General features: G+C 42.6%; 1 protein-coding gene across 17 annotated transcripts in view; it reads right to left on the reverse strand.

Annotated features, from left to right (window-relative positions):
• EYA1 (EYA transcriptional coactivator and phosphatase 1) overlaps positions 1-24,008 on the reverse strand; it is a 120,332-nt gene that overhangs the window by 6,143 nt on the left and 90,181 nt on the right. For 16 of the 17 annotated variants that reach the window (XM_064170780.1, XM_064170777.1, XM_064170779.1 and 13 more), the window contains 6 exons: positions 23,867-23,950; positions 18,714-18,803; positions 2,495-2,553; positions 2,142-2,302; positions 1,827-1,941; positions 1,448-1,569 (listed from right to left, as the gene is read on the reverse strand). In XM_064170780.1, the coding sequence (XP_064026850.1) occupies positions 1,448-1,569; positions 1,827-1,941; positions 2,142-2,302; positions 2,495-2,553; positions 18,714-18,803; positions 23,867-23,950 (631 nt within the window). Of the gene's footprint in view, positions 1-782; positions 908-1,447; positions 1,570-1,826; positions 1,942-2,141; positions 2,303-2,494; positions 2,554-18,713; positions 18,804-23,866; positions 23,951-24,008 lie in introns of those variants that run through there. The other variant, XM_064170782.1, reaches the window with a different exon arrangement.

Below are 24,008 nucleotides of genomic sequence, written 5' to 3' on the forward strand. Positions count from 1 at the left end.
TGATCATGCACTAAGGTCCATTAATGTGGCTCATTACTTCACTGCACCAACCTAACGGAACAGTCTCAGTGCTCCAGTCCATGTATACATACCAATACTGGGAAGCTTCAGGTACTGGTACCAGGAAGCCAGAAAATGTAAATGCTTACAACTGACTCTCAAATGTGCCCATTCTGAGGTGCCTTCAGCTACGTGCTTACCTGGGTGTCTACAGCAATCAACAGGAAAAACCTGGTTTTCCAAACCAGTTCTTTCAGCTACAGAACAATGCCACTGTGAGGACAAATAGGATGGAAAACGATTCCAGGCAGCAGAAAGGCCAAACTACTCAACCTCGCCCTTCAGCAGTAGCACCAGGCACAAGAAATCTCCAACACACACTAGGTTGGAAAGGTGCCTGTGAATTATGGATCGTGTCATGCTACACAACACTCACAATTTCCTGTGACAGCCAGAAACTAAAGGCAGCTCTCCAGGGCTCCCCTTCTGTCCTGTCTGTACGAAGTCACGAGTGAGTACAGACTTCAGTGTTTTCATTAAAATAGGGATTTAAAACACTAGAATTCAAAGGTTCAATTCACTTCAAATTTCTGACAGATGGTGCCATAACATTCTATCCAGGAAACAGTTTTAAAACTTTTATGGTAATGCTTTCAAATTTCTACATAAAACTCTCAACTAAGTTTTCTGAAGAACAAAACCAAACAAAAACAACCATCTTTTCTCAGTCATTTCAGCTTCCTGTATTATAGATACTTAAGAACACACAAAAAAATGTTTTCATGTAGCTCCCAATTTTGAGGGAATCTGAGACAGAACAGACATGTCATAATTCTGTTAAAAACGACAAGCACCACTGCCATCTGGTCTTCTGTGCTTCTGCATGCCCAGAATAACATCTTCTATGCTGAACCAGAGAACAGAAATAAACATTTGCCCAGCTGAAGCTTGTTACACTCAGTATGAATGAACTTAAACAATTACATTCTGCAGCAAAACATCCTTGCTTCTGGTAAATTGTTGACTAAAATTTGCTCCAGAGCCCATGAAAGCAAATGGAGCCAGGACTTGTCTTTGCAGAATTTCTTCTGCTTATCTGAGGAGACTTCAGCCTGCTGTGCTTGCAGCCTACCAAAAGTCTCCTCAGCTGCTACAGAGCATCAGAGTTTTGTGAAATGATGATGGAAAAGCCAATATATTTCCACCTAGCAGAGGATGCATCAGCATTAACAGAGCTCTGTGGAGCTTTCTGTGCTGGATCACGACAAGCATTGGAGAAGTACTTCTCAGGTGATTCAGTAGGAGAAGTTTCTTATGAAATCAAATACTACAAAGCTCTGTAATTATCACAGTGAATGCAGAAGGAAATAAATAGAGACTACAATGTTTTTTTTTTTATTTAGAATTACACCTTCAGACATATCCCAACTTCATAAAAATAGCTCACCTATTTTAGTTGCACTGTAAATATTTTCTATGGGAAATACAACTCCTAGTCCATACAACAAGACTTTTGCCAGAGCTGGAATTAGCTGAGTAGTTGTTACAAGAATGTTCACACAGTTTGTCCTATGGAAGAGAAAAGACAGACATTCATTTTTAGCAAAATAGAACAAGGAAAAGCTTATCCTTCCCATCAGAACCCCACAACACTGTAATTCCCACTTACAAGGAAGAGGGTTTTTTCACCTTACAGAAGAGCAAGGTACAGAGTGGCGTGGCCAGACAAGCAAAGACAGGAGAAAAATGCTCTGCGGGATCAGCATTTTGCTCATCAGACCAGGCAGACATCCTCAAGTTTCCCAACTATCCCATTCTCCTCGTACCTTGAATGAATAAGGGTGAGTGCTTTCAGTGCAAGTGTTAACCAAGAATCTGTCAAAGCTTCAATTTCTGCTCTTAGTTGTAACCAAGCCTCTCTTTTTGCTGGCCCAAGAAGACCTGTGGAGTAGATAAGGGCATGTCTGCACCGAAACGAAGCAACCTTCTGTCACTTCCCTTTGCTTTCATTAACTCGGAGCCAATTTTCCACACACCGCAAACTGAACAGCCCACTGCACACCACCATGCTACAGAACAGACACCAAAAGCTCCTCCTATTGCTACTCCCCGTCGGCGTTAGACACTGCAGCGCCGCTTGCCTCCGACGTTGCTCTTGTAGGAGTTGTAGATCTCTTTGACGCGGCGGTAGCGGAATGCCAGCTTCCGCATCCAGTCCACGCCGCCGCGCACGCCTGTCGCCAGGCACAGGTTGGCGCTGGTGGCCGCCGCGGGAAAGCCATCGGTCCCAAAGTTGTAGGTGCTGCTCAGAGACAAGAGGACCCCAGGTTAGCCACGGGCAACCGGCTGCACCTAGGCCCCAGCAACTCGTTCGGCTGGGCCGCCAAGGCTAGGACAGCTCCGAGAGCTGGCTGCTGCAGGCGACACCGCAGCTCGGCGCTCCCCGAGGGAGGACCTCGCAAGCAAGGTCTCTTCCTGCTCCCTTCTCTGGTACCTGAGATCCTGCCCGTTGTCATCTGAAGACACGTCGTCAATGTGAACCTGGTCGCATTCCTAAGGCAACAGAAAGACTTGATTACTGTCTGGATCTGGCACATCTCGGAAGCCACCAACCCTGTGCCCACGCTGCTCCGCGGGGGCACTTCTGGAGGAGGGGTCAGTAGGTGGCACTCTTGCTAAAACAACGCCCGGTCGCGTCCCGGGCTAGGAGCACACCGCCCTGAGCTACCACTGCCGGCCGCCCTTCCACACACGTTTTTGTGTTTAGAAAGGAAAGCGGTTAGAGTCAATTAGCATATGTGTTCCATAAACGTTCTTGTAGCCTTTCAGGTACCTTAAAACATCATCCTGCTCAAAGCTGATCAGTCAGTGCAGAGGCGTAACTGAAACCAGACATTTCTGTAAATGTAACATATTAGAAAAATTAAACCTGATGCTAACCGCCAATGAAATTACGACCTCTGATTGCTGCTGAGCCACACACCAACACAGCCTGAGGCCAGACTTTCAGAGCAGCACAGATGAAAAATCTGTTCCTGGTTTGCCATTCATTTGAGGGCTGTGAGTTTCCTTCCCTCTTTGGTCTTAGTGCATGAAAGTAGCATGCAAAGATGATGAAAATCTGAACAGAAATAGCCAAATGAAAGAGTCTCCCTTCAGTGGCTTGTATGCAAACCAAGGCAGCACATTAAAAGTGAACTTTGTCCATCACCAAATTAAAACATCATCATGCATGTTGTTTATCTGCCCGAGAAAATGAGAACGTGATTGCTAATGATTTTAACTTTTAGCAGGGAAACAAATCAACCTCTGGCATTCTTGACCCATCTCGAGTCAATGCTTGCAACAATAATGGATTTCAGCTATTTTAATAATTTCCTCTCTCCGTGTGAAGCCTTACAATGAACACAAAAATACTGCAGTCCATTATTTTTGTGTTACTGCTTTCCTCTCAACAAATGTTTCTCTCCATGGATTTGTGAGGAAAGGAGGGAAGATAGAAGTGGAAAGAAACTCAAACCAGCTGTTCCCTAACAGAATTAAAATCATGACCCTCAACCCTTTTTCTAAAACATCTATTTTCCAGCCAACCCTCTCCCAGCAAGCAGCAAGCTCCAAGGAGGAAAAGACTTTGACCCTGTAACCTTCTCCTCCTCTCCTGAGGTCAACAACCTCAGATAAGAAAAACGCTGCAGAAGTCTATTTGGCCTCACATGGTGGCTCCAGAGTCTAGTCTTTTAAAACACAGATCTACAAAAAAACACCTCAAGCTTTGCAAATGCTTTGAAGAATCAGTTGTGGTCCCTTGCACTTGTACAGCACAGACTGACTTGCTGTAACACAAACTTGTGTTTTACACAGAGGTAGCTTGTGCTGGAGAGGAGAAAACAACTAGCACAAGAGGCAGCACTGCACTTGCTCACATTTAGCCACCATACAGCAAATTTCCACCTTGGGCAGACAAAATGCATTAGATGTACAAACACAGCTGAAACTACAAGTGTTAACGTACATTGCCAGGCTTTGAAAACCAACTTGGCTTCCAAAAAAGCCACAAGGTTCTTCAGCAGGTTATCAGATTCACAGAAATTGAGAGGTTTTGTTGAAAACTGAACTGTCTATCCAGATGCCTGTGAAGTTAACAATTCAAACACGAATTGAGGGTAGGCTGATGAAGGGACACACTCCTGAATCTGCAAGTATCCTATTTTAGTTACTCTTCTATTGCTCAGTGACACCTCAGAATCTCCACAGACAGCAAACTTAGGGTGGAGTTTTCAATGAAGCAGTGAAAATTATCAAGTCAACAGCCTCCTCCCCTAGCATGGAACCTATGCATGACCACTGGAAAATGCTGCTGGAGAAGAGGGTTCAAAATAGAAGTCTGGGTGAAACAAAGAGTTGGTTTTATAATCTGAAAATACAGGAAGGAGTTGAAGATCAGCTTCTCACAGGAGCAACTGAAAGAAGGAATAACTCAACGGGCATCCAGCTTCAGCTCACTCAGGTCAGAGAGGCAGGAAAGATGACACCACACCATTTTACATTCCCCAGTCAGAGAGGATTGGAGGACTTGGAATTTTAATTTACACTTCAAGGTCCTAGGACCATCACAAGTCCTGGAAAATCAGTCATTCTACTTATTTGGTAGGTAGAAAGTGGGAACTAAAATGCTACATTAGAAATAGAAATCATAGGATTGAAGGAAAGGGGGGGTTGGCATGAAAAACCCTAAAGACTGGTTTGTTCCTCTTGAGTGGCAGGAGATGGCTTTGAGGCTAAATGTGAGCTTTGAGTACCAGCTTTTCACACTGCTGAGCTAATCTGGACTTTGGCTAGTGAGTGATGGGCATATTTTTCAGTCCTGGAACATGAGAAAGGAAAAAAAAAACTCATTTAGCAATTTCTCTTTTAGCAGCAAAGTAATTTAGGATTGCCCTTCAAAGAAGTCAGTTACCTGCCCACCATTAATTAACCTGGTCCAACCTGCATTCAGAACACCTTGCATTTGTTTTCACCTGCCCACTTTCTGTGGAGTGTTTTGTTTGTGAGCAAAGACTACCTGAGACCCTGCCCAGTCCTATCTGGTTATGAGCCACACATTCAACATCTCCACACAGCAGCAGACTCAATAAGCACCACAATCATGGATGTGCTGAAATGAAGTTTGACACTGCCCAGCAAATAAATGTGCACTTCCAAGCAAAGATATATTGAAATAAAAACACAAAGACGTCCCAAAAGAGCTTCTGTGGCAGGAGCCAACTTAGAGATCAACAGCCATTCAGAGAAAACAAACAACCCTGCTTTGTTTGCAGGCTCCACATTGCAAACTTTTACAGATCTGTTTGACGCTGCTCTGTAATTTTCACAGGCAATACAGTACCAGCATTTCCCCCTAACTTCTCTAGCAAAGTCCCTGTAAAAACATTATAAATCAATGCCCTTTATGCAGATGTATTTTATTATGATAGAATTAGTTAGCAGTCTGCTCCAAAGCAGAACACAATAACATTTTTTCATTCTCTTTCAAAATAGTCTGAATTGGCAAGTGAGGAGCAAAACATCCTGTGCTTTATGTGTAAAGATTTAGCAGCAAGCTGTGTTTTGCTCCTAAAGGCGTTGACCCTGCAACTTCAGTGTATCCAGCTTGAAATCTTCATGAGGAACTACAAGTGATGACATGTTTGCACTGAAGATTTGCATGGACAGGCTGAGATACAGCTCTGCACTTGGAGATCAATCCCTGGAAAGCAAAATGCACTTGGGATAGTTATGGAACAAAACTTTCAGGAGGGCAAAGCATCTCTGTGTTCTCATAGAACTCTGTATGAAAATGCACTTGACAGGCAAATCCTCGGTTTTTTTTTTTTGCTTGACAAGAAGACAGCCAAATCTTTAGTGTGGTTGCAGCTTTGAAAATGGACCTACAGCAGCAGTACATCTGTGTGTTTGTGTTTGGCCTGTGCCAGGTGCTCCTGCTCAACACACAAACCCCCGGAGGTGCCTTCTAGCCAAGGCAGCCAGGGCTGAGCACTGCATGCCCTGCCCATAGCTGGGTGTAGCACAGCCCCTGTGAACAGGCTGCGGCGGCGGTTCGCAGGCTCCAGGCGCTGGCACCCAGCTGGCAGAACCTGTCATCTCTGTCTAGCCTGCACTCTGTGACCCTAACATTTTGTCTTCTTTTCCACCAGAGTCATTCGACACTGAAGAAAAAAGGTGTAGATTACCTGTGGGTCAAGCACCGGATATGAAGAACAAAGAGAGTTCTTGAACTTCATTCTGTCTAACAATTTGTGGATGAAGAGTCAAGGAATTAAATCAGGCTGTGAAGGCTTTTCCAAATGCTCCCACTTTAAACTTACAGACTATAAAGGGAAGCTTATAGTGTTTAAAAAAACAAAAAGTCATACCAAACCCCCAAAGCCCAGCTTTAACTGTTAAAATAGCACAGCTTTAACTGTTAAAATAGCATGCTTTCAGAAACAGTGAAGACGAAGAACCAAAATTCTTTAACACTCATTCTCATGGCCAGTGACTCTGGAGTGCTCTCCTGCACCAAAGATGGAACCCTTACAGAACACATGCTGGATACCATTCTTTGCTAAGAGAAGAAGTGATAAAAGTCCTGTTTTGCTTGCTTACAAAAACAAGAGCATTTGGATTAAGTCTGACACTCCAAAAGGAAGCAGTGTTTGTTCCAAAATAAATACAGATCTTACTCTGCAACTTGAGCTACGCTAAAACCAAGGTTTTCATTCTCATTTCAGCTGCACCTTACTACTGGAAGAATGCAGTTTAAAAAAGGCATGACCTAAAGAAGTATCTGTATAGCAGCTGAATCAAGCCCCACCACCAAAGCAAGCCTCATTTTATGCCCCTTTCCGTTCCTAGTTGTTCTGAAGCAGCTATGACAAGAAGTAACACTGACTCAGTACTCATTACCTGATAGATTGAAGTCTCTCTATTGAAAAGGAAGAGCAAAAGGCAAATTCCTATTTCTAGCAGAGGGTCAGCAGAGCTTTGGACAGTCACAGTTAAGTGCAGTTCTCCAGCCCTAGGGCTCTCTCCCTTACTTTAGTGGGTAGATGTGGTTTGGGCTCCAGCTCAGACATGCTGCCCATCGCTCCAAATGTGCTTCTTACAGTTCTGGACTTCAGTTTCACTTGAAGAAGTGATTTGGACAGCCTCTCTAACAATCAGTTCTTGCTGCAACTCTGACAAAATCATTTGTTATTCTATTTCTGTGTATTTTGCAGGAAAAGAAGAGAGGAAAGGGTGTCAGAGAAAGAGTCTTACCCATAGACAGAAACAGCTAAATACCACTCAATCTTTCTGTTGAAGGAGTCTGTGTCAGTCCTGGACAGGACAGTGTTAAGTTCAAAATGTCAGATTCGCTCTAAAGTTCAGCACGTCACATTGTAAATATCTCGAATCATGTCGTGAAGAAGGTATCTGCAGATATATGCTTTCGTAAAAAGAAAAAATATCCATGAGTAATGAAAGCCAGTGAAAACAAAATCTGAATATGTTTAAAGAAGTAACAGAAGCCATGAACTGGTCAGCATGCCATGAATTATTCCCAAGTGTACTAACTTGAAACTCCACTTCTAGGAACATCTATATTTTACCGAAACCATATACTAAAGGTTGTTCAAGAAGATTCAGATTGTAAACAATGTCAAGATTAAATTTATGAAAACTATGATTTCTCCATAAAAGCAAAAAATGGTTTCTCCTGTCTCAGGAAATGAGAGGGTCACAGGGAATTTTCACAAGATGTAAGCTTGCTTTCTTTCTCAGTTTTTCCAGACTATTTGTTTTAAACTGCTAAATCGTGTGTTTAAATGAAAGCTACAATGTCCTGGACTAGCACATCTTCCATCCTTCTGATTATCTGCTAACGGGGAAAGACTGGGATTAAATCCTCTCTGCTCATCCTGCCCATGCAGGCAGCCAGAACCTTTGCTGTGGACAGCCTGGAGACCTATTCACAGCATTGAGTTGTTTTCCTCCCTTTTCTGTCCCTCTTCAATGTTGTGGGGCAGATGCTGACCCCACGTGTCTGCTCAGTGACAGAAGTAGCACATGAGCTGAGGCACCCTGGCTTTGTCCAGCTGGAACAAAGGACAATTACCTGCTTCACCAGGGCTTGCAGAAAGCAATTAGAGGGGGGCAAGAGCTTTTGTGCCACCTCACAGCCTTTCATCCAGAGAAAAGGAGGAAAACAAAACAAAGTGTTCAAGTGATGCTATGAGCTTGGTTGGCTCCTATGTGTTTCATCTGAGCAGTAAGTGTATAAGGAGCTCTGACTTCCTGAGAGAAGAAATCATGGAGGGTCTGTTTGTAGTGGCACCTAATATGGAGGTGCTCATCACTGGGTATGTTTAAGGAAACAAGTCACATACATAGTAAGTTGCATAAGCCTATGGTAGTGATCTTCTCAAGTAAGCTAAGGAGTCATTTGCCCCACAGCAGCACATTCCACAAGGCCACCCTGTGTGTTGGATGGGTCAGAGCCTTTAGCTGGGTTTTGTGCACTCCAGCAAAGCCACAGCTCTGTCTAGGAATGAAAGCTTTTTGCATTTCTGTTCTGTTTGCAGTTACATATGGCTACATGAGCAGTATCCTTTAGTCCCATGTTCATGAAGTGGAACTTCATCACCTTTCTGCAAGTCACCCATGGTTGTAGTATGAAGTAGATGAGAAACTATTTCCAGTCATTCTGTCATATACCTATCAGGGAAAATTCCTTACGGTGATTTGTATTTCCTTTCCTTTCTTTCCTTCCTGCAGCGAAACTGAGCTGTTCTTGGATTGCCACTCTGGAAAGCTAAATGCAAATAGATGGGCTTTGTGTCTCAGCCTGAATGTGTTAGGATAACCGCTGTGATGCCTGCTGGAAGAGAGGCTACAGTTGCTGACGGATTAGAAAGGGAACTCTCCTACTCTTTATAGGATTTAAAGACTACCTTAAAAATTATGTTGCCATCTACAAATAAAAGCAGTGCTACTCTGGGTGACCCAGGATTAGATCAGCTGCCATCCTTACAGAATTTGGGAGTGGGAAAGAGATAATTTAGTTGGCTCTACTTGAAGTTTTTATTTCCCTGCAAACATTACTAAGGACCAGGACTAAGGTTTGCTTGACAGTTTTCACTGTGGTCTCTGTGAGTCTGATGGACCAGATTCCTATTTTCAGTATATTCTGCAGTCCTTTTTACACGTTGTTGTACTGACTACAGTTGATTTTTGTTCAACACCCAGCCAACCAGTCCGTAAGTAAAGGGCTAAAAGTCTGCTTGGACTCTCCATAATCCAGCCTCCAATTACAGTCAAATCAGAGAGGTTCCTTGAGGAAAACCACTGTGAACAGTGGTCTGAACATGAACTTCTGCCCATTTTTCATTGCTAAATGAAGGACATTTTGCAAAACCTAACACTTTATGAAAAGCTGAACCATTGCATTACCAATTGTGATATAGCAAGGGACAAACAGTGTCATAACCAACAGGAATATTCACACACGAGAACCCATCCAACACCCACCAAGAGCTGATTCTGCTCTCAGCTGCATCTTCAACTATCATGCTCTTTTGAAAGCGGTTTTCAGACAAAACATGAGCTTCTTCCATACCCTCCTTTACAAATATTTCTAATTAGGACATTTAGAATATTCACCCTGTTTTTTCAGTAAATTTTGTGCAGCTTTACTCCTCCTCTCAAATGGAAGAGAGTAGCAGCTCTAAGGGAGTGCTGCAGAGGTAATCAACAGTTTAATCTTTTAACCATTATCAGAGCTTATCACAAACCAAAGCTAAATGCAGTAACTGTTAATGCCAGGGAGGTTCATGGCTATATTAGTGCATTCTCCAGCTCTGTTAGTAGAAGGAAACTCTGACTAATCTTAAAAAAAACTCCACACAAGTAAGAAAATAGAGGAGTGCTACTAAGAAATAATAGAGCATAAATATAACTAATGATTAGAAATAACACTAACATCTAATCAAAAGAGACAATTTTGCTCTTTTCTCCTGAATTATTTAAACTCATACCTACCAATATTTTGTGTTATCTCAAGGACAATGGTACAATTTTGCAGTAATGTCATTATTTCATGCCCCTGCAACTGGAAGCCAAGAAGTCTCACTGGCTTTATGGCCAAGAGAAACAGGAGTTATCAAATGATTCACCAAGCACAAGGAACTTGCTTTGCAATAGCAGAACTCAGAGGCCAAGACTGATTTACTGTTGTTCTGATTTCTCCTTTACAATGGGTTACCCCATCATTCTGTAAGCACAATTTGTCACCAACAGCAGCCAGAGCTCTCTGTAACTCCTTTCTGCCTTTCTTTCAGATCTGTTATCCCTGCTGAGAGAATCTGCTAAAGAAGAATTTTTCATACTGACACCAACTGTAGTCTTGCTGTGAATAACCACATTCCCATAAAAATCATTCCATTTATTGCAAAGTCGTTGGCAGACTATAGCAATAATAGTCAACTCAGGAAACCTTTTATCCTGAAATCACACAGCTTAACCCTTTGCATGGCCAGATGAAGCTTAGACAGAAAAGCTGTATTACCATGCTGCTGGTATAAAAGAAGTTTCCTTGATGGCAAGATTTTAGTCTACTTTTTCACAGTACTCCTTTTTCTAAGTAAGAAGAGAAGGAAAAAAAAGACAAGATGGTTGATTTGGAATCACTCAGTATTTGTTTTTTTCCTTAATATACAGGACTGTATTTAAACCTCCAGGCATGTTACCAGTAGGTGAAATAACACATTGGCACAGATGCTTGAGTATCTGAGTAGAAACTAGAAACTGAGCCACACAAAACTCTGCCCACCCTGCCTCTGGTTTCCCTGCCTTCCTACGTTAAGGGAAGACGTATGGATTTACCATATAATGGAACAATTAGGAAAATACTTGATTGCTTTATCATTTTGTGTGGATGCTGCTGCTGTTAGTCATTGTCTTTGCTTGGTTAAACACCAGACTTGTGGAGGGTAGGTCCCGGAAAGAGACATCAGTTTTGTTAGCCACTACTCTTGACAGTCTGAGAGTCAGAGGTTGCTTGTACTCAAACATCTGTCTATATTTCTTGCAATGACAGAACAGAAAAGGTGGTGCATGTTTTCACTGGCTTTTTTTACTCTGTTCCTAAACCTTTATTAGCAGTAATTATGGCTTGATTCATGCTGGACTCATTTGGCCAAGGCCGTAAGGGCAGTTTTGGCCTCGGTAAATGCAACTTGAAATAAAACAAACACATTTATTTACCAATAAATGCACTGAAATACTTAACTTACATTTTTAAACTTTTCAGTCAGACAACATCCTTGGAAACCCCCTAACTGGAGTGAAGCTGCTGCCACAGCTGGCTCTGCCCTGGCAAAGGTAGGGCAGAGGCCATTCCTCCAGCAACCCACACTTCATATCCGCAGCACCAGTTACACAGAGACAAAGAGGAGAGCCTTCAGCTGGCCCAGGGACTTTCTGCAGTGCAGAAGGGATCACTTTCTCAGATCCAGCTGAGATGAGGATCCTGTAAAAAGCCAATAAACCCCAAATCCTCCAGTCCTTCAGTTCCTCTGTGTTTCTCTTGTTAAATTGTCCATTTACATTTTCTAACCCCTCTCATTAAATCCTCATACTTTAACAGCACACATTGAGATCGCCTCAGCCCACTAAAGAATCACATAGTGTTTAAAGATGACTTATTACCATTAACAGCAATCAAATCTGACTTTAAAACACAGAAAAAAGTAAACAATAATGCAAAAAGTGATGGGAATAATCCACTTCCTCATTCTTTCAACTTTCATTAGACCACTGGAGTGGATGAAATTCATTCAGATAGAGGCCTTGCTTTAAGCACACTGAAACAGCAGAAACCTTCCGGGACTGTGCAACTCAAACACTTTGAGAACCAGCTTTGAGCACTGCTTTCGTGCTCCTACAAGAAAACCAGAGGCACTGCTCCGTTTTTCTCCTGAAATGACATTGTAACAGAGTTCCTTCCACAAGCCCCAGCGCAGGCAGCTCTGTGCACAGCACACCTGTACACATATTTCTGTAGAACTTCCACCACAGTCGCAGCACTCAGGCGGCCACAAGCTGCACCGCGGCTCTCACGATACGGACAGCTTGTAAGCAGCATTTAGACTCAGGTCACCATCAAGCCCGGGCTGCAGAAGCTGTCAGAAACAACCTGGCACGCGGGTTGCTGAGATGCTTATGCTGGGCTTGCAGTCTTTGAGCTTATGTGAGGCTAGAGAGCTCATCCTGCAGAATGAGATGTGAGGGTGGCACTTAGCTTCACCTGGCTGCTCCAAAATAAAAATACATCATTTTAAAAAACCTTAAATCTCCAGCCTGGATAATGCACATCTGAGGTTTGTGGTTTAAGGTGGTACCCAAATCAACACGGAGAGCCTTTTTTGGAAGGTGACTATTATGTTCTCTTCACTTCAAACTCACCCCCTTCTTGAAAAAGTCTAGTGAGGAAAAGAAACAGCTTGGCTCAAAGTGGCAGGATCAGCACAAAATAACCACACGACACGAACAGAAAGGGTGGGCTGGGAAAGATATTTGAGTGTAAATTGATGTTGATCTTAGCTGGAATAACTTGCACCCTTCAGCACTTGCAGCTGCAGCGGGGACTCGACAGACGGTATGAGATTTTGCACATCTGTCAGCTTCCTCAGAGACCAAAAAACAAAATCTGCTGCTCAGGAAAGTTACTTGAATCTGTGGAACTTCTTAGATGTTTAGGTTAGAAATGAATAATGAAGTACTTGAGGAACTTACAAGTAAATCCTAACTACAGTCCTGACCTCTGTAGTAGCAGATACAGTTGTGTTCATTGGTATTCATAATGCATTCCTCTGCAGCTCCCCAACTTCCATCATCAACTTTAGGCCTCTGTAACACTTCAGCTTAAATCCAGGCAGCATCATACCTGGGACATTTCATCAAGGTGTAAAAGAGTACATGGTGGGCTTCCACACTGCTACGAGCAGCCTGCCTGCTCTCCCAGCTTGCTCTGGAGCTTGCTCAGAAGCCTGCACTTAGGGGCTGGCTTGCATCCAAGCAGTTCACTTGTTAGATTACCCAACTCCAGGACCAGATGTACTAAAATGTTTCCAGAAAGGGCAGCATTTTACCCTGCAGTGGTCATGGTTCTTTGAGATGTGCAGTAACCTGCATACTGTAAGTCTGATGAAGATCATTATTCAATAATGTGTATTATCATAATGCCCATGATCCCAAAGCATGCCTTGGAGTGCTGCTGTGCTAGAAGCTACCAGCCTGACTCTGTGCCATATTAAAATATGGGCATCTGAGGGGAAATATTTTCCCTTTATCCTCCAGATTGAAGAAGCAGAACATATGGCTCTTTTGCTTCAAAGGCATTCCTACAGGTCACCGTGTGGTACACTGGGGACATCACTCTGTGTATGGCCACTGGAAGACCTGGGAGGAAAAGTCACTTAGACTCCTGCGGTGTTACGAAGACCTACAAAGAAGAAAATTCTCAGCTGATGAAAAGAAGAATTGTCCCTGTCATGAAGAAAAGGTTTCCCTGAGGCCTAGGAGTGATTTATATGGTGCATTTGTTTCCAGCAGCAGGGAGGCAGCCTAGTTTCACTTGCAAGAATTGAAGACAGAAGCCAAAGAGGGACTAAAGCTGAGGAGTTTTGTTCTGTGACCAGGCTTCACGGCAGCAGAGCTGCAGTTGGGCTCTTCCCTTCCTTAAGCCTGGGCTCTTACTACCACCTCCCTGGAGCAATCCCTGTAGTGCCTGGTGTCACTACGGGAGGAATCACTGTCTGCTTCAGTGCAGCATGGGCCTTAGAGGTCCTCTGCATTTCTTTAGGGAACAGAAGGGCTCTGCACGCTTTGGGGGTCAGATACCCCAGTCACACTTGCACGGCAAAAGCTGCCATGAGCTTGCAGGGGAAAATGAACTAGCAGGATTGATAAATGCTGATGGTCCATAGCTGCGAGCTGCAAACTAGGGCAGCTTCATCCACACAGAGAATGTGCAGGAAGCAACCTACCAAGGGCAGTTCTCATTAAAAATACTTGGCAGTTAATTTCTCCCTGATGACTTCTATAACTGAGTATATCCAAGCTGGCAGCCAGAGACTTGTAGGAGTCCCTGGAAGAATTTATTGCTACATGGATAGAGGGAAGAGGTCTACGGGGCAAAGAAAGCATGAGAGTGAAGGGATGAAAATCCTGTTAATTCTTTGCTTTAAAGTGTAAGGCATGAGAGCCAGGTGTGTTCCCATGTGTGCAAAGAGCAGGACTTGTCAGTGTTTCTGCATCACTCCAGCTGTATCTGACAGGGTGCAGAGGCAGCAGAGTGACAGCCACGCAGACAGCTGCTCTCATGCAGAACCTCAGTGTGGGAGGGCAGGACAGAGGGCAAAAGTGCTGCCCGGCAGCCGGGCTGGGACGCAAGCCCTGTGGCCCCTGCCTGCCCCAGCCTTACTGAGGGGGCTGCGGTGGGTGGGAACCGCGCACAGCTCCAGAGGGGTCTGTGCAAGCAATCTAATGCAGTTCCTTTGAGGGTCACTCGGTTGAAGCAACACTGCCCTTGTCATCGCAGCACAGTTCTGCAGCTCTGCTGGACACACAGGAGAAACTGGACTCTGAAATTTCATCAGGAACACCCTTCTATGCACCCAGGTGGATTGTAAGAAAGAATCTACAGAGAAGTGAACCGAGGCCAGCATTATTAATTGCTAGAAAATACCTCACAGGTCTAATTGGATGGCATCGTGTTGGAGTACAAAGTTTGCGAATCACTGAACTAGCCTGCTAAACTAAGGAGTTCATAATCATTCACTGCCAGCAATAAATTCTTTAACATACTTACATCTAATATTTACCTAGCATATGCTAAAGAAATGAATCTCTTAAGAAGGTCAGTATACCTATGTAAGTAGAAGCAATCCTTAAAGATGTAGTTAGGCAGATGTCACATTTCTGTCCCCTCATCAAGTTGCTAATTCCCCTGAAACACCTAATACGTGTAATTGCTCCATACATACCATTAAAATATTATACCTCATTATCCCCATCACAACATAATCAGCATGTAAAGTCACACATTCTTTTCTAATGACATAACTCTGATTCTCCTGAGAACACTAAATCAATGTAGTCACTGCCTCCTGCACACAATTAAGATTCTACTATAGAGTAGGAGATATTTAAACAAGAATTTTCAGTGCTGATAACCTAAATTTCCTAATCTGATGTCTAAATACAGCATTTGGCATCCACATCCTTGTAACTGCACCAATTTCTACTAGTTTGCCCTGCGTACTCCTACAGTTTCATTACGAAAGTACTATTAATGCAAGAAAACACTATGATGGTATCTTGACCAAACTATGTATTAGTAAACGTTAACATTTGCCTTTCAATTTGTTAAAAACTTGGCATATCCCTTTCAGCATGCTGGTTAAGAAATGGTCATTCAAGATTCAGCATGATTTGCTATTTTATTGATTTGGAATTACTTACTCCAAATAAATCTGTACAAAGTGATGGAAATAGGCCAGCTCTTACTTTTTCCCAGGTCAGTAAACTAAGAACTACTACAAACTGAGGAGGCAGTAACTAATGATGAAACAGAAGTGCTGCTTGCCTCACTCAAAACAGAATGCTGACTTCAGAGACAGATTGTGAGGTCTGACTGAATGTTTTGCGTTTGAAAAATGCCATTTAAAAGTAACATAATTATTACTATTACATACAAAATAATATGTAAGAAATTAGATGATTCATTACTCATCCTAATTTAGTAGGGGACACAGCCAGGTAAAAGTAGTTTGCAACTGGTATGTGCTGGCTTTGATTCACTTTATATAGCCTAAAAATTACTCTATTGTGTAGAGTTTAATTTAACAACACTAAACAAATCTCTAGTTTGAAAAGGCAGTTAACTCGCACAAATCCAGCACTGCTGCAACTCTGTCTCTTGCCTTCAAAATGTTAAATCAGTCTCTAGCAGTTTATAAGGAGACAAAATACTTTCCCGCTAACTGGGATGGCCAGAGTGTTGTTCTGAGCACAGCTCTCTTGAGCATGTCAGATTAAAAGAAGGCCTTTATCAAAAAACATTGTGGTATCTGGAAAGATGTGCATCACAGGCCAAAGTTATGACTAATGATTGCCTGCCTGTTAATTCAGCCTCCCTGCCTGCCAGCAAGGGTTCCCTCTGAGCCTGGGTGAGCAGGAGAGCATCAGCTCCCAGGTTCCTGCTTTGAGTTATGCCTGGCCCCACAGACATGTCTACTTTAAGATCTAGATGTGTTCTGCATCCAGCTTTGCCCATCTTCACACTGTTTCTGGACAAGGATGCCCAAGCTCTGTGGCCTGCTGGCAACAGTGCCTACAAAATTGTTGCCTTCATTAGCCTGGATGCTTGTGCACATGAATTGGAACACTTAGGCCTGAGCAGGGTCACCACTAGAGCTTAGAGATTCCATGCTCTAAGCCTGAGGTAGGGCCAAGCCAAAGTTCCTGCAGTTTTCATGGAAGCCTGTCAAACTCCAGGGCAGCTTGAACTTGCAACCCACCAAGCAAGGACCTTCTGAGATGGACGTGATGAATCCACCCTGAGGTCACAGGCTTTAGAGTCCAGGAAACCCTGCTAGTAACAGTGAGGCTCAGTCATGAGGACTGTGACTTGTGATGTCAGGAGGACATGGTCCTTCTAAAGCACCACATTTCACAAACCCTGCCTTTCTGGTGAGCTGAAAGCCTCAGTTTGTGGCCAGGTGTTGCTTCCTACACTGCAGGCTCTGAAGACTTCCCTATGTCAGTCTGCAGGTACAAACCCACTCCCCTGCAAGCTGAACATGCTCTTCACTCCCTTGGACAGGGCATAATCAGATTTGAGCTCATGTTCCTCAGGTGTAAGGACTTAGAGCTCACATTCAAGGATAGGCACACAATTGCTGAGTCCTAAGTGTCTCACTGTATGAAGAAGACAAACCAGAGTACAGACACAGACTATCACACTTTGGAAATGGAAGATAAACTGGCTTGGCAGTGGTGGAAGAGTTCTACAGTGAGCTCCTCTCTTTCCATCAACCACCCAGAGCAGCATTTGTTTCATTCACAGCTCTAAGGCTCTTTAGAGAATAACCTGCAGTGCTGCACTGGTAAGGCTGTGACATGGCAGTCATCAGGAGGTGATCTGCTACTCCTTAAATGCAGGAGTAACTACAAGTGTAAGTATCTGCCTATGCATGGCAAATGAACGTTACTGAACGTGCTGGGAAGATACAGTAGTATTTTCTGCTCTGGGTACAATGAAATATTACTAGAAATCAGGAACAGATTTGGAAAATAGCTAGCATTGCTTTAATTTCCTGCAAACCTGAAGATCAGTCCTGAACATGCAACTCACTAGCAGTGTTCCTGAAATCCAAACCAATCTTTTCTTTACAGACAGCTGTCTTGGTGCAAGAAAACTCTACTTTGAATTTTAAAGAAACAATCTATTTTCTTGTAAGTATAAAAAATAAATACTGCACTAAGGAATGGAAGGAAAAACTATAGGTACATTTAAATAATTTCATTACATTCTAAGCTGCCAAATCATCTGTGAGTGGTTTCTTTTTAGATGAAAAGGAATCAAAATATAGGACAGATGTTGGACAAACCACATTTGAGGCCTATCACACACTGGCATTTTTCAGATGGTTTTGGCTCATCTGTTAAATAAGGTGTATTTTGCTTGATTTTGAAAAGGGAAACATCAGGAAATACTTAAAGGCCAATTGCTGCCAATTAACTTTGATCAGCAAAAGTTGCATTTGAATCTTTTAGATTCTTTTGCCTGTCTGGAGTAACACACTATTCTAAAATCCAGCAAAACAACAATTTGATGATTAATGTGTGTTGGCAGCCCCAGCACAAGCTTGCTTAACAGTTGGATTTTAAATAAACAGCTGTCTTCATTACGATGGGAAAGAAATCTGACTGTTTTCATGTTTTTGTGTTATTGAAATATGATCAGAAATTGCTTCTTTCTCTTTTAAGATGAAGCAGTCAGGCACTCTGATGACAGCCTCTTTCAGCAGTTTGGGTAGTCTCAGAACAATCTCACAAGCACTGCCAAGCCAGAGCCTATGCAGGCTGAAAGAGCCCTTGGCAGGCCAGCGCCGGCTCCTTGCCACAGGCTGCGGGGAGAGGCTGTGTGGGAGAAACCCCAGCACAGAACACATCGTGCCCAGTGCAGCAGCTGGCAGAGGACACTGATTTCCCTTGAAGTTAAGGTAAAACTTGCCCACAGTGGGATGAGGGGAGAATCTGTACCCAGTCATCACCTCTTTGCAGAAGCTGATGTTTAACATTTAATGGCTGGTGCAGACTACTCAATTCCAGTGCTCAGAGGCACTTCTGCTGTAGCCGCTTCTAAAACTTGTCTCCTGTGGTCACAAATACCTAGAGCTGTGCGGGCAAAACTCTCATTTGAATGACCATAACCTCTGGACACCAATTGCAGACCCTCTAGTGTAGGCATTATTGTAGCACCTGACCACTAAATGATAAAAGGCATTTTCTAAACATCTCCATATTCAAACTCTGGAACCAAAGCAAATTGTCAAGCCACTTAACACCACAAATAAAGAGAAAAACACCCAATCACCTCTATGTGTTTTAAGAGCATGAACACTTACTTCTAAATCATTAAAGAACAGATGCGTGTCCGCCAGATTGAAAATCATCTCTTCCATTCGGAGCCCAAGAGACACAGAAGTGGGTGGATCCTTAAAGAAGAAACGAAAGGGTGCACTATCAATACTGTGCCTAGCATACACACCAGAACACTACTGAGGAACTGTTTTACAAGAGGAGTATTTGACACATTAAATGCAGCATCCACTTCCTCACTCTGCAATCCTGTACCACAACACTTTCCAGTCACATTCAAAACTAAGACTCTAACTTGACTCTGATTCTGCCTCTGTGGTCACCCTTGTGCCTTCCTGGCGCAAGCTCCCTGTCCTCCATGCAGAAAGGGCAAATCCACTTCACCTAAAACTTCTCCAGATTTCAAAACTGTTTACAAGCTCAGCCAGGGGTAGGATAATACTGCTGGTACTCATAATAAACATACACTGGTCACGAGCAAGATTTAGTCCTGGGAATACCTAGTAACTCTAAAGCAAATCAAGTCAATGTTTTATTTGCAGTGGCAATTATACTTAAACCCACTCTTTGATTCTCCAAGAAACCATGCTTTAATTATGTTTTGAGTTTGGCCCACCCATGCAGAGTGAACAAATCTATTGTTTATTAATACATAACACACTTCAACTTCTCTACAGAAATTACCATAACAACTTACTCCTTACTGAGCTAATAAACTCAAAAAGCATGTTCAGCATTGTGGTTACCAAATGCATTACAGATTTTTGTTGTTTCAAAATGTTTTTTTTCTGTGTTTTGCCTATTTTCAATCTGAAAAATCAAAAAGAAAGCCTAATATATACATCTGAGATAGAGTTTCTCATCAATAATGCCAAGAAGCATGACTTTGGAAGAAATCATACTCTCTCGTGACATCCTTTACCAAAAACATTAGTTTGTTAGGAATTGCATCTGAAATAGAACTGCAGAAGTGACAACATGTGGCTTACTACAGTATTTTGAACCTGATGACAACTCCACATTAAAAACCAAGAGATGCAGTCCCTAGTTGCCTTTTCCACCTCTCGATCACAGTAAGAGTGGCTCAACATGATCTCTGAATTTCACACGTTCTGCTGTAAATACTGGCCAACAGGCAAAATGTGACAGTAGCAAAGAGTTGGAAAGGAATGGCGAGTTGGCAGCTTGCTTGCCTCTGGAAATGCCAAAACCAAAGGAAAACTAAGCAGAAAAAGAATGTTGGAAAGAGTCGTTTAGAAACAAAGCTGCATTGAACAGGCAAAACATCTATTCCTGAACTCATAGCAAGCAAGTTTTCTCAAATGAGGAAGAGTGCTCCTTAGAAATAGGAAAGCAAAATGGCACCACTACTTTGATGAACTCTGCCCTTAAATGTAAGCCCTCCGTTTGAAAGGGCACCACCAGGAAAAGAAAGGAAAAAAAAAAGAGCAATTGGCTTCTTAATTCAAATGGAAAAACTTTAAAATATGAACAAATATTCTGCATCTCTGTTTTAACACTGCACTATTTGTAGACAAAAGTCTTCCTTTATTCACTTCTCTAAGTAGATGAGGTGGAAAGCAGGTGGTATCCTGAGGCTACTTCTCCCTCTGACATTCCTGCTTGTCTTTGTGCACAATTACCACCTCACCACCCTTCACAGCTCCTCAGCCCTTCCTTTTAAACCAGACAGGGATTTCTGTCACCCCTGAGCTCTAGGAGGAGTCACTCTACAGAAGTCTACTTATTAAAAGGAGTTAGATGCAAATGACTATCACTGGCTACTGCTAACCTAACAGTGCAGAACTAATTTCCTTCTGAGCTTCAATCCATGAACAGGAACATAACATTGAAAAGCAGAATGAATGGGCAGACAGAGCTCAATGCTGGTTATGAAAGCACCTGGCTATTTTTAAACAAATGGCTGTGCATACAGATTTTAGTCTCAGTGTATGCTTCACTTAAAACGTTTTTATCACACTTGTGAGTCTGAAGAAAAATGGCTTTTTGCGAAGCTTTCTGTGAATCATTTCCATCCAAGTTATTTTGAACAAGGAGATACTAAAGTAATACTAAAATAGTGCCATTTATTAGGCTAATTTAATTAGAAGAAAAACAAGAAAATCACTGGTACCTACTGAAAATGTCAGATTAAATATCATAAAACCTAGAAGAAGAAACAAAGCAGGTCTCTCTTGAAAGCAGCCTTAACTCCTCAATTAAACACAACCTTTTCCTACAGAATGTTCTACTTAGCGCCAGCACTGTGCCAGGCTGCAGCTTTGGGTGCCCACATAATTAACAGAAGCAGAAGCCTTCTCTGGCTTAGGGTCTTCAGTATCTGTGAAGTCACCGTCTGGCAACTGCCCTAGTCAAAGCCAAAGCAGCTTGGTTTAAGGCCCTGTAGTAGATTCAACTCTGCAGTCAGACTTTACAGTGGGGACTGAAAAGCTTAACAAAAAAAAAAGCCCAACGAGACAGACAAGGCTAGGATAAGGTATTTTTACAAAACAATCCTATACTAAACCTTCTGCAACCTGAAGCCACTAATTGCTAACTAATTATGGTGAAGTGTCAGACAATGAGGAGGAAAGCTAACAACCTCCCGCTGTTGGCTGGGATTTGCAGGTTCAGTCAGAGTGCCTTTGCAGGTATGGTCAACATCAGGTACAAATCTGAGGGAGGTACAGTCGAGCTAAAGAAAAGAAATACCAATGTCAAACTGCTTAAGCTGGCCCCTTGCTTTGAATACTGGTATTGGAGCCAAAACTTTGCCTGAATGTCATTTCTAAATTCTACCCACTTAATTTCTTTGTTTTGTGGAGAAACAAGAAGCTGAAAAACAGGAAAGTTCACTTTGAGTACATGGCTAATTTTCCACTTAAGCCTGCAAGTCACAAACGAAGGGTTAAGTGAAACCAGGCTTTGTTTTTCTCAGACTCGAAAATATATTAAACCACATTAAAATAGTTCATAATTTAAACAAAAATTCCTCTAAGGCCTCTGAATATAAATGGAGAATGGAAAGGTATGCAGCGACTGTGGTACTGTAGCTCAGATACTGAGATGTATTTCCACCTGCTCCAAGACACTAAAGAAGGACTCTAATTTTTTCCAACCCCCAAAACTGAATCAGCTGACATCTGGCTCAGGAGGTAAGTTTTGAGGTGTTAGGAGCTCTAATTTCAATGAATGTAAATGATAACTTTGTATTTATCAATAGATCTGTCTCGGTACACATGGGAAGAACGAATTCCAAAAGCAAATGGAAATCTTTTGTTCTCTTCTGGAAGGACAAACCATATTCCTCTATTAGTTTCATACATTTTCACAATTCAAATGGCCCTTAAATAAAATAGCAGTTTAGGTATTTTTTCATTCCAACAAAGCGAGGGACAAAACCAAGAAGAAGGCAGAGCACAGCAGCAGCCAAAAGAGAGCAGCTGATAAAATCAGATGAGAAAGTGAGAACAGCAAAGGGTGGCTCAGGCAAGAAGCTCTGAGGAATGAGAATAAGGAAAAGAAAATCAATCCCTTCAGCAGCAGGGCTGCTCATCATTCATGGTCATTCACCATGAAACTCACTTGGGCATTATGAAAAGAGCTGAGTGCCAAGTTGCCAAATCCCCTGTTACTTAATGGGGGTATTTTTGTTTGTTTGAAGATCTGGCTTTTGTATTTTAATGATTATGTGAGCAGCTTAGATTTAATTTTTTTAAAGGGCATTTCTAGCCCTCACCACAGTGCAGAAACATATGAGAACACGATGTTAATTCACTCAAAAAGAGAGGCGAAGAGAACAGCAAATCCCTTCGACAAGTTTGTGTTTTTCTGATTGACCTACAACCTGGATTTCTGCTTTAAAAGCCAGAAGTCATTAGGAACCACTCTCTTAAACATGTGCACCTCCCACTGCTGCAAATAAGCCTGCAGTTCTCGTATGACAGATACAAGCTTTAACATGTTTGCTTTGAACATCTGACATGATCTTCCGCCAATGTTAATGGAAATTGCTAAGTGTTGTCTGAAGTTGTCAATACACCAACAGAAATCATGGTGTGAATGAAACTTTCAGAAAACAAAGCAAGAATGACACTTGCATGACCATATCTGAGAGCCAAGCACATGTACATTGCTGCCCCTCGCCAAAAACAGCCATGTGAGCACCAGTGCCCTCAGCACCCGTGGTGGGCTGCCATTCAGCAATGCAGGATTCTGCACACAGCATGCAGACTGGGCCACAGCTTGGGCAAAGTGTCAGCAGTGGTGGACCTGCTGTCAGGAGTCACTCTTGTCTCTGCACATACAGTTTCTGTCTCCTCACACCTGAACACTAGCTGCTTTCCTCAGCCTCAAGCATCTAGCAAGAGAGGCGCTTGTGTTCAGGCCCCAGTCGATGGAGCCACTACAGGGAATGAGTGACCAATGGAAAAAACGCCCTCATGAGCACTTCTCCAGCAACCACTAACTGGGCTGTCCCAGCACGACTCTGCTGCCACAAACAAATGGCGAGATTCTCCTGGCACTGAGGGGGTTTGCCAGCAGTGGGCTTTGTTCTCATTCTAAGCTAACTGACACAGATATGGTGATTTTGGGGTGTCATGCAAAAGCTGGTTTTGGCCTGAGAAATTGAAAACTACTTGTGGTCAGTGTTTAATACTCTACAAATCTGTTGTCTATATGTATCCATATACTAATCATGGAAACTTTGGAAGTTCTGGTGCCTAGTACCCTAATATAAACTAATAATACCTAGGCTGTTGAATTCAGATGGTTTCCTGACACATAAGGAAAAAGAATTCCTAAAACCAGTGTTATTCCTCTAACTCTTCTGAGAACTGTCCACCGAGGTTACTTGAGCCATCACTCTTGGAAAGCTGTCACAGTGAGGGGAGGTAAACCTCTGCAGATGCTGAGGATATCAACAGATTCAGGCATTCTGTAGCTACAAACCAAACCTTGAGTGCTCAAAGTATTACTCTCAATCCTACTTAATTATTTACTGACCACAAGGGCTGAAAATGCAGACACGAAACAGTCTCAGTCTTCACTCTGCATGCCTTGAAACACCAGTACTGGTTTGCCTCTAGAAAATCAACTAAAGTTCTGGTCTTCCTTGTGTATCAACCACAGAACAGCAAATACCACTGACAATTTCCATCACTCTCTTGACACTTACCCTTCCATATCTGTTAGCATAGGACCCTGTAAGCAAGGAATGGAAAATGATGATTGTCTCATCCAAATCCCAAATGAATACTCTCTGTAAAAAGAGAATCAAATCAATCTGTTCCTCTGTGAAGCTGATACTTGAAATGGAA

Source organism: Pogoniulus pusillus, chromosome 34 (genome assembly GCF_015220805.1).
Source record: "Pogoniulus pusillus isolate bPogPus1 chromosome 34, bPogPus1.pri, whole genome shotgun sequence".
Classification (NCBI taxonomy): domain Eukaryota; kingdom Metazoa; phylum Chordata; class Aves; order Piciformes; family Lybiidae; genus Pogoniulus; species Pogoniulus pusillus.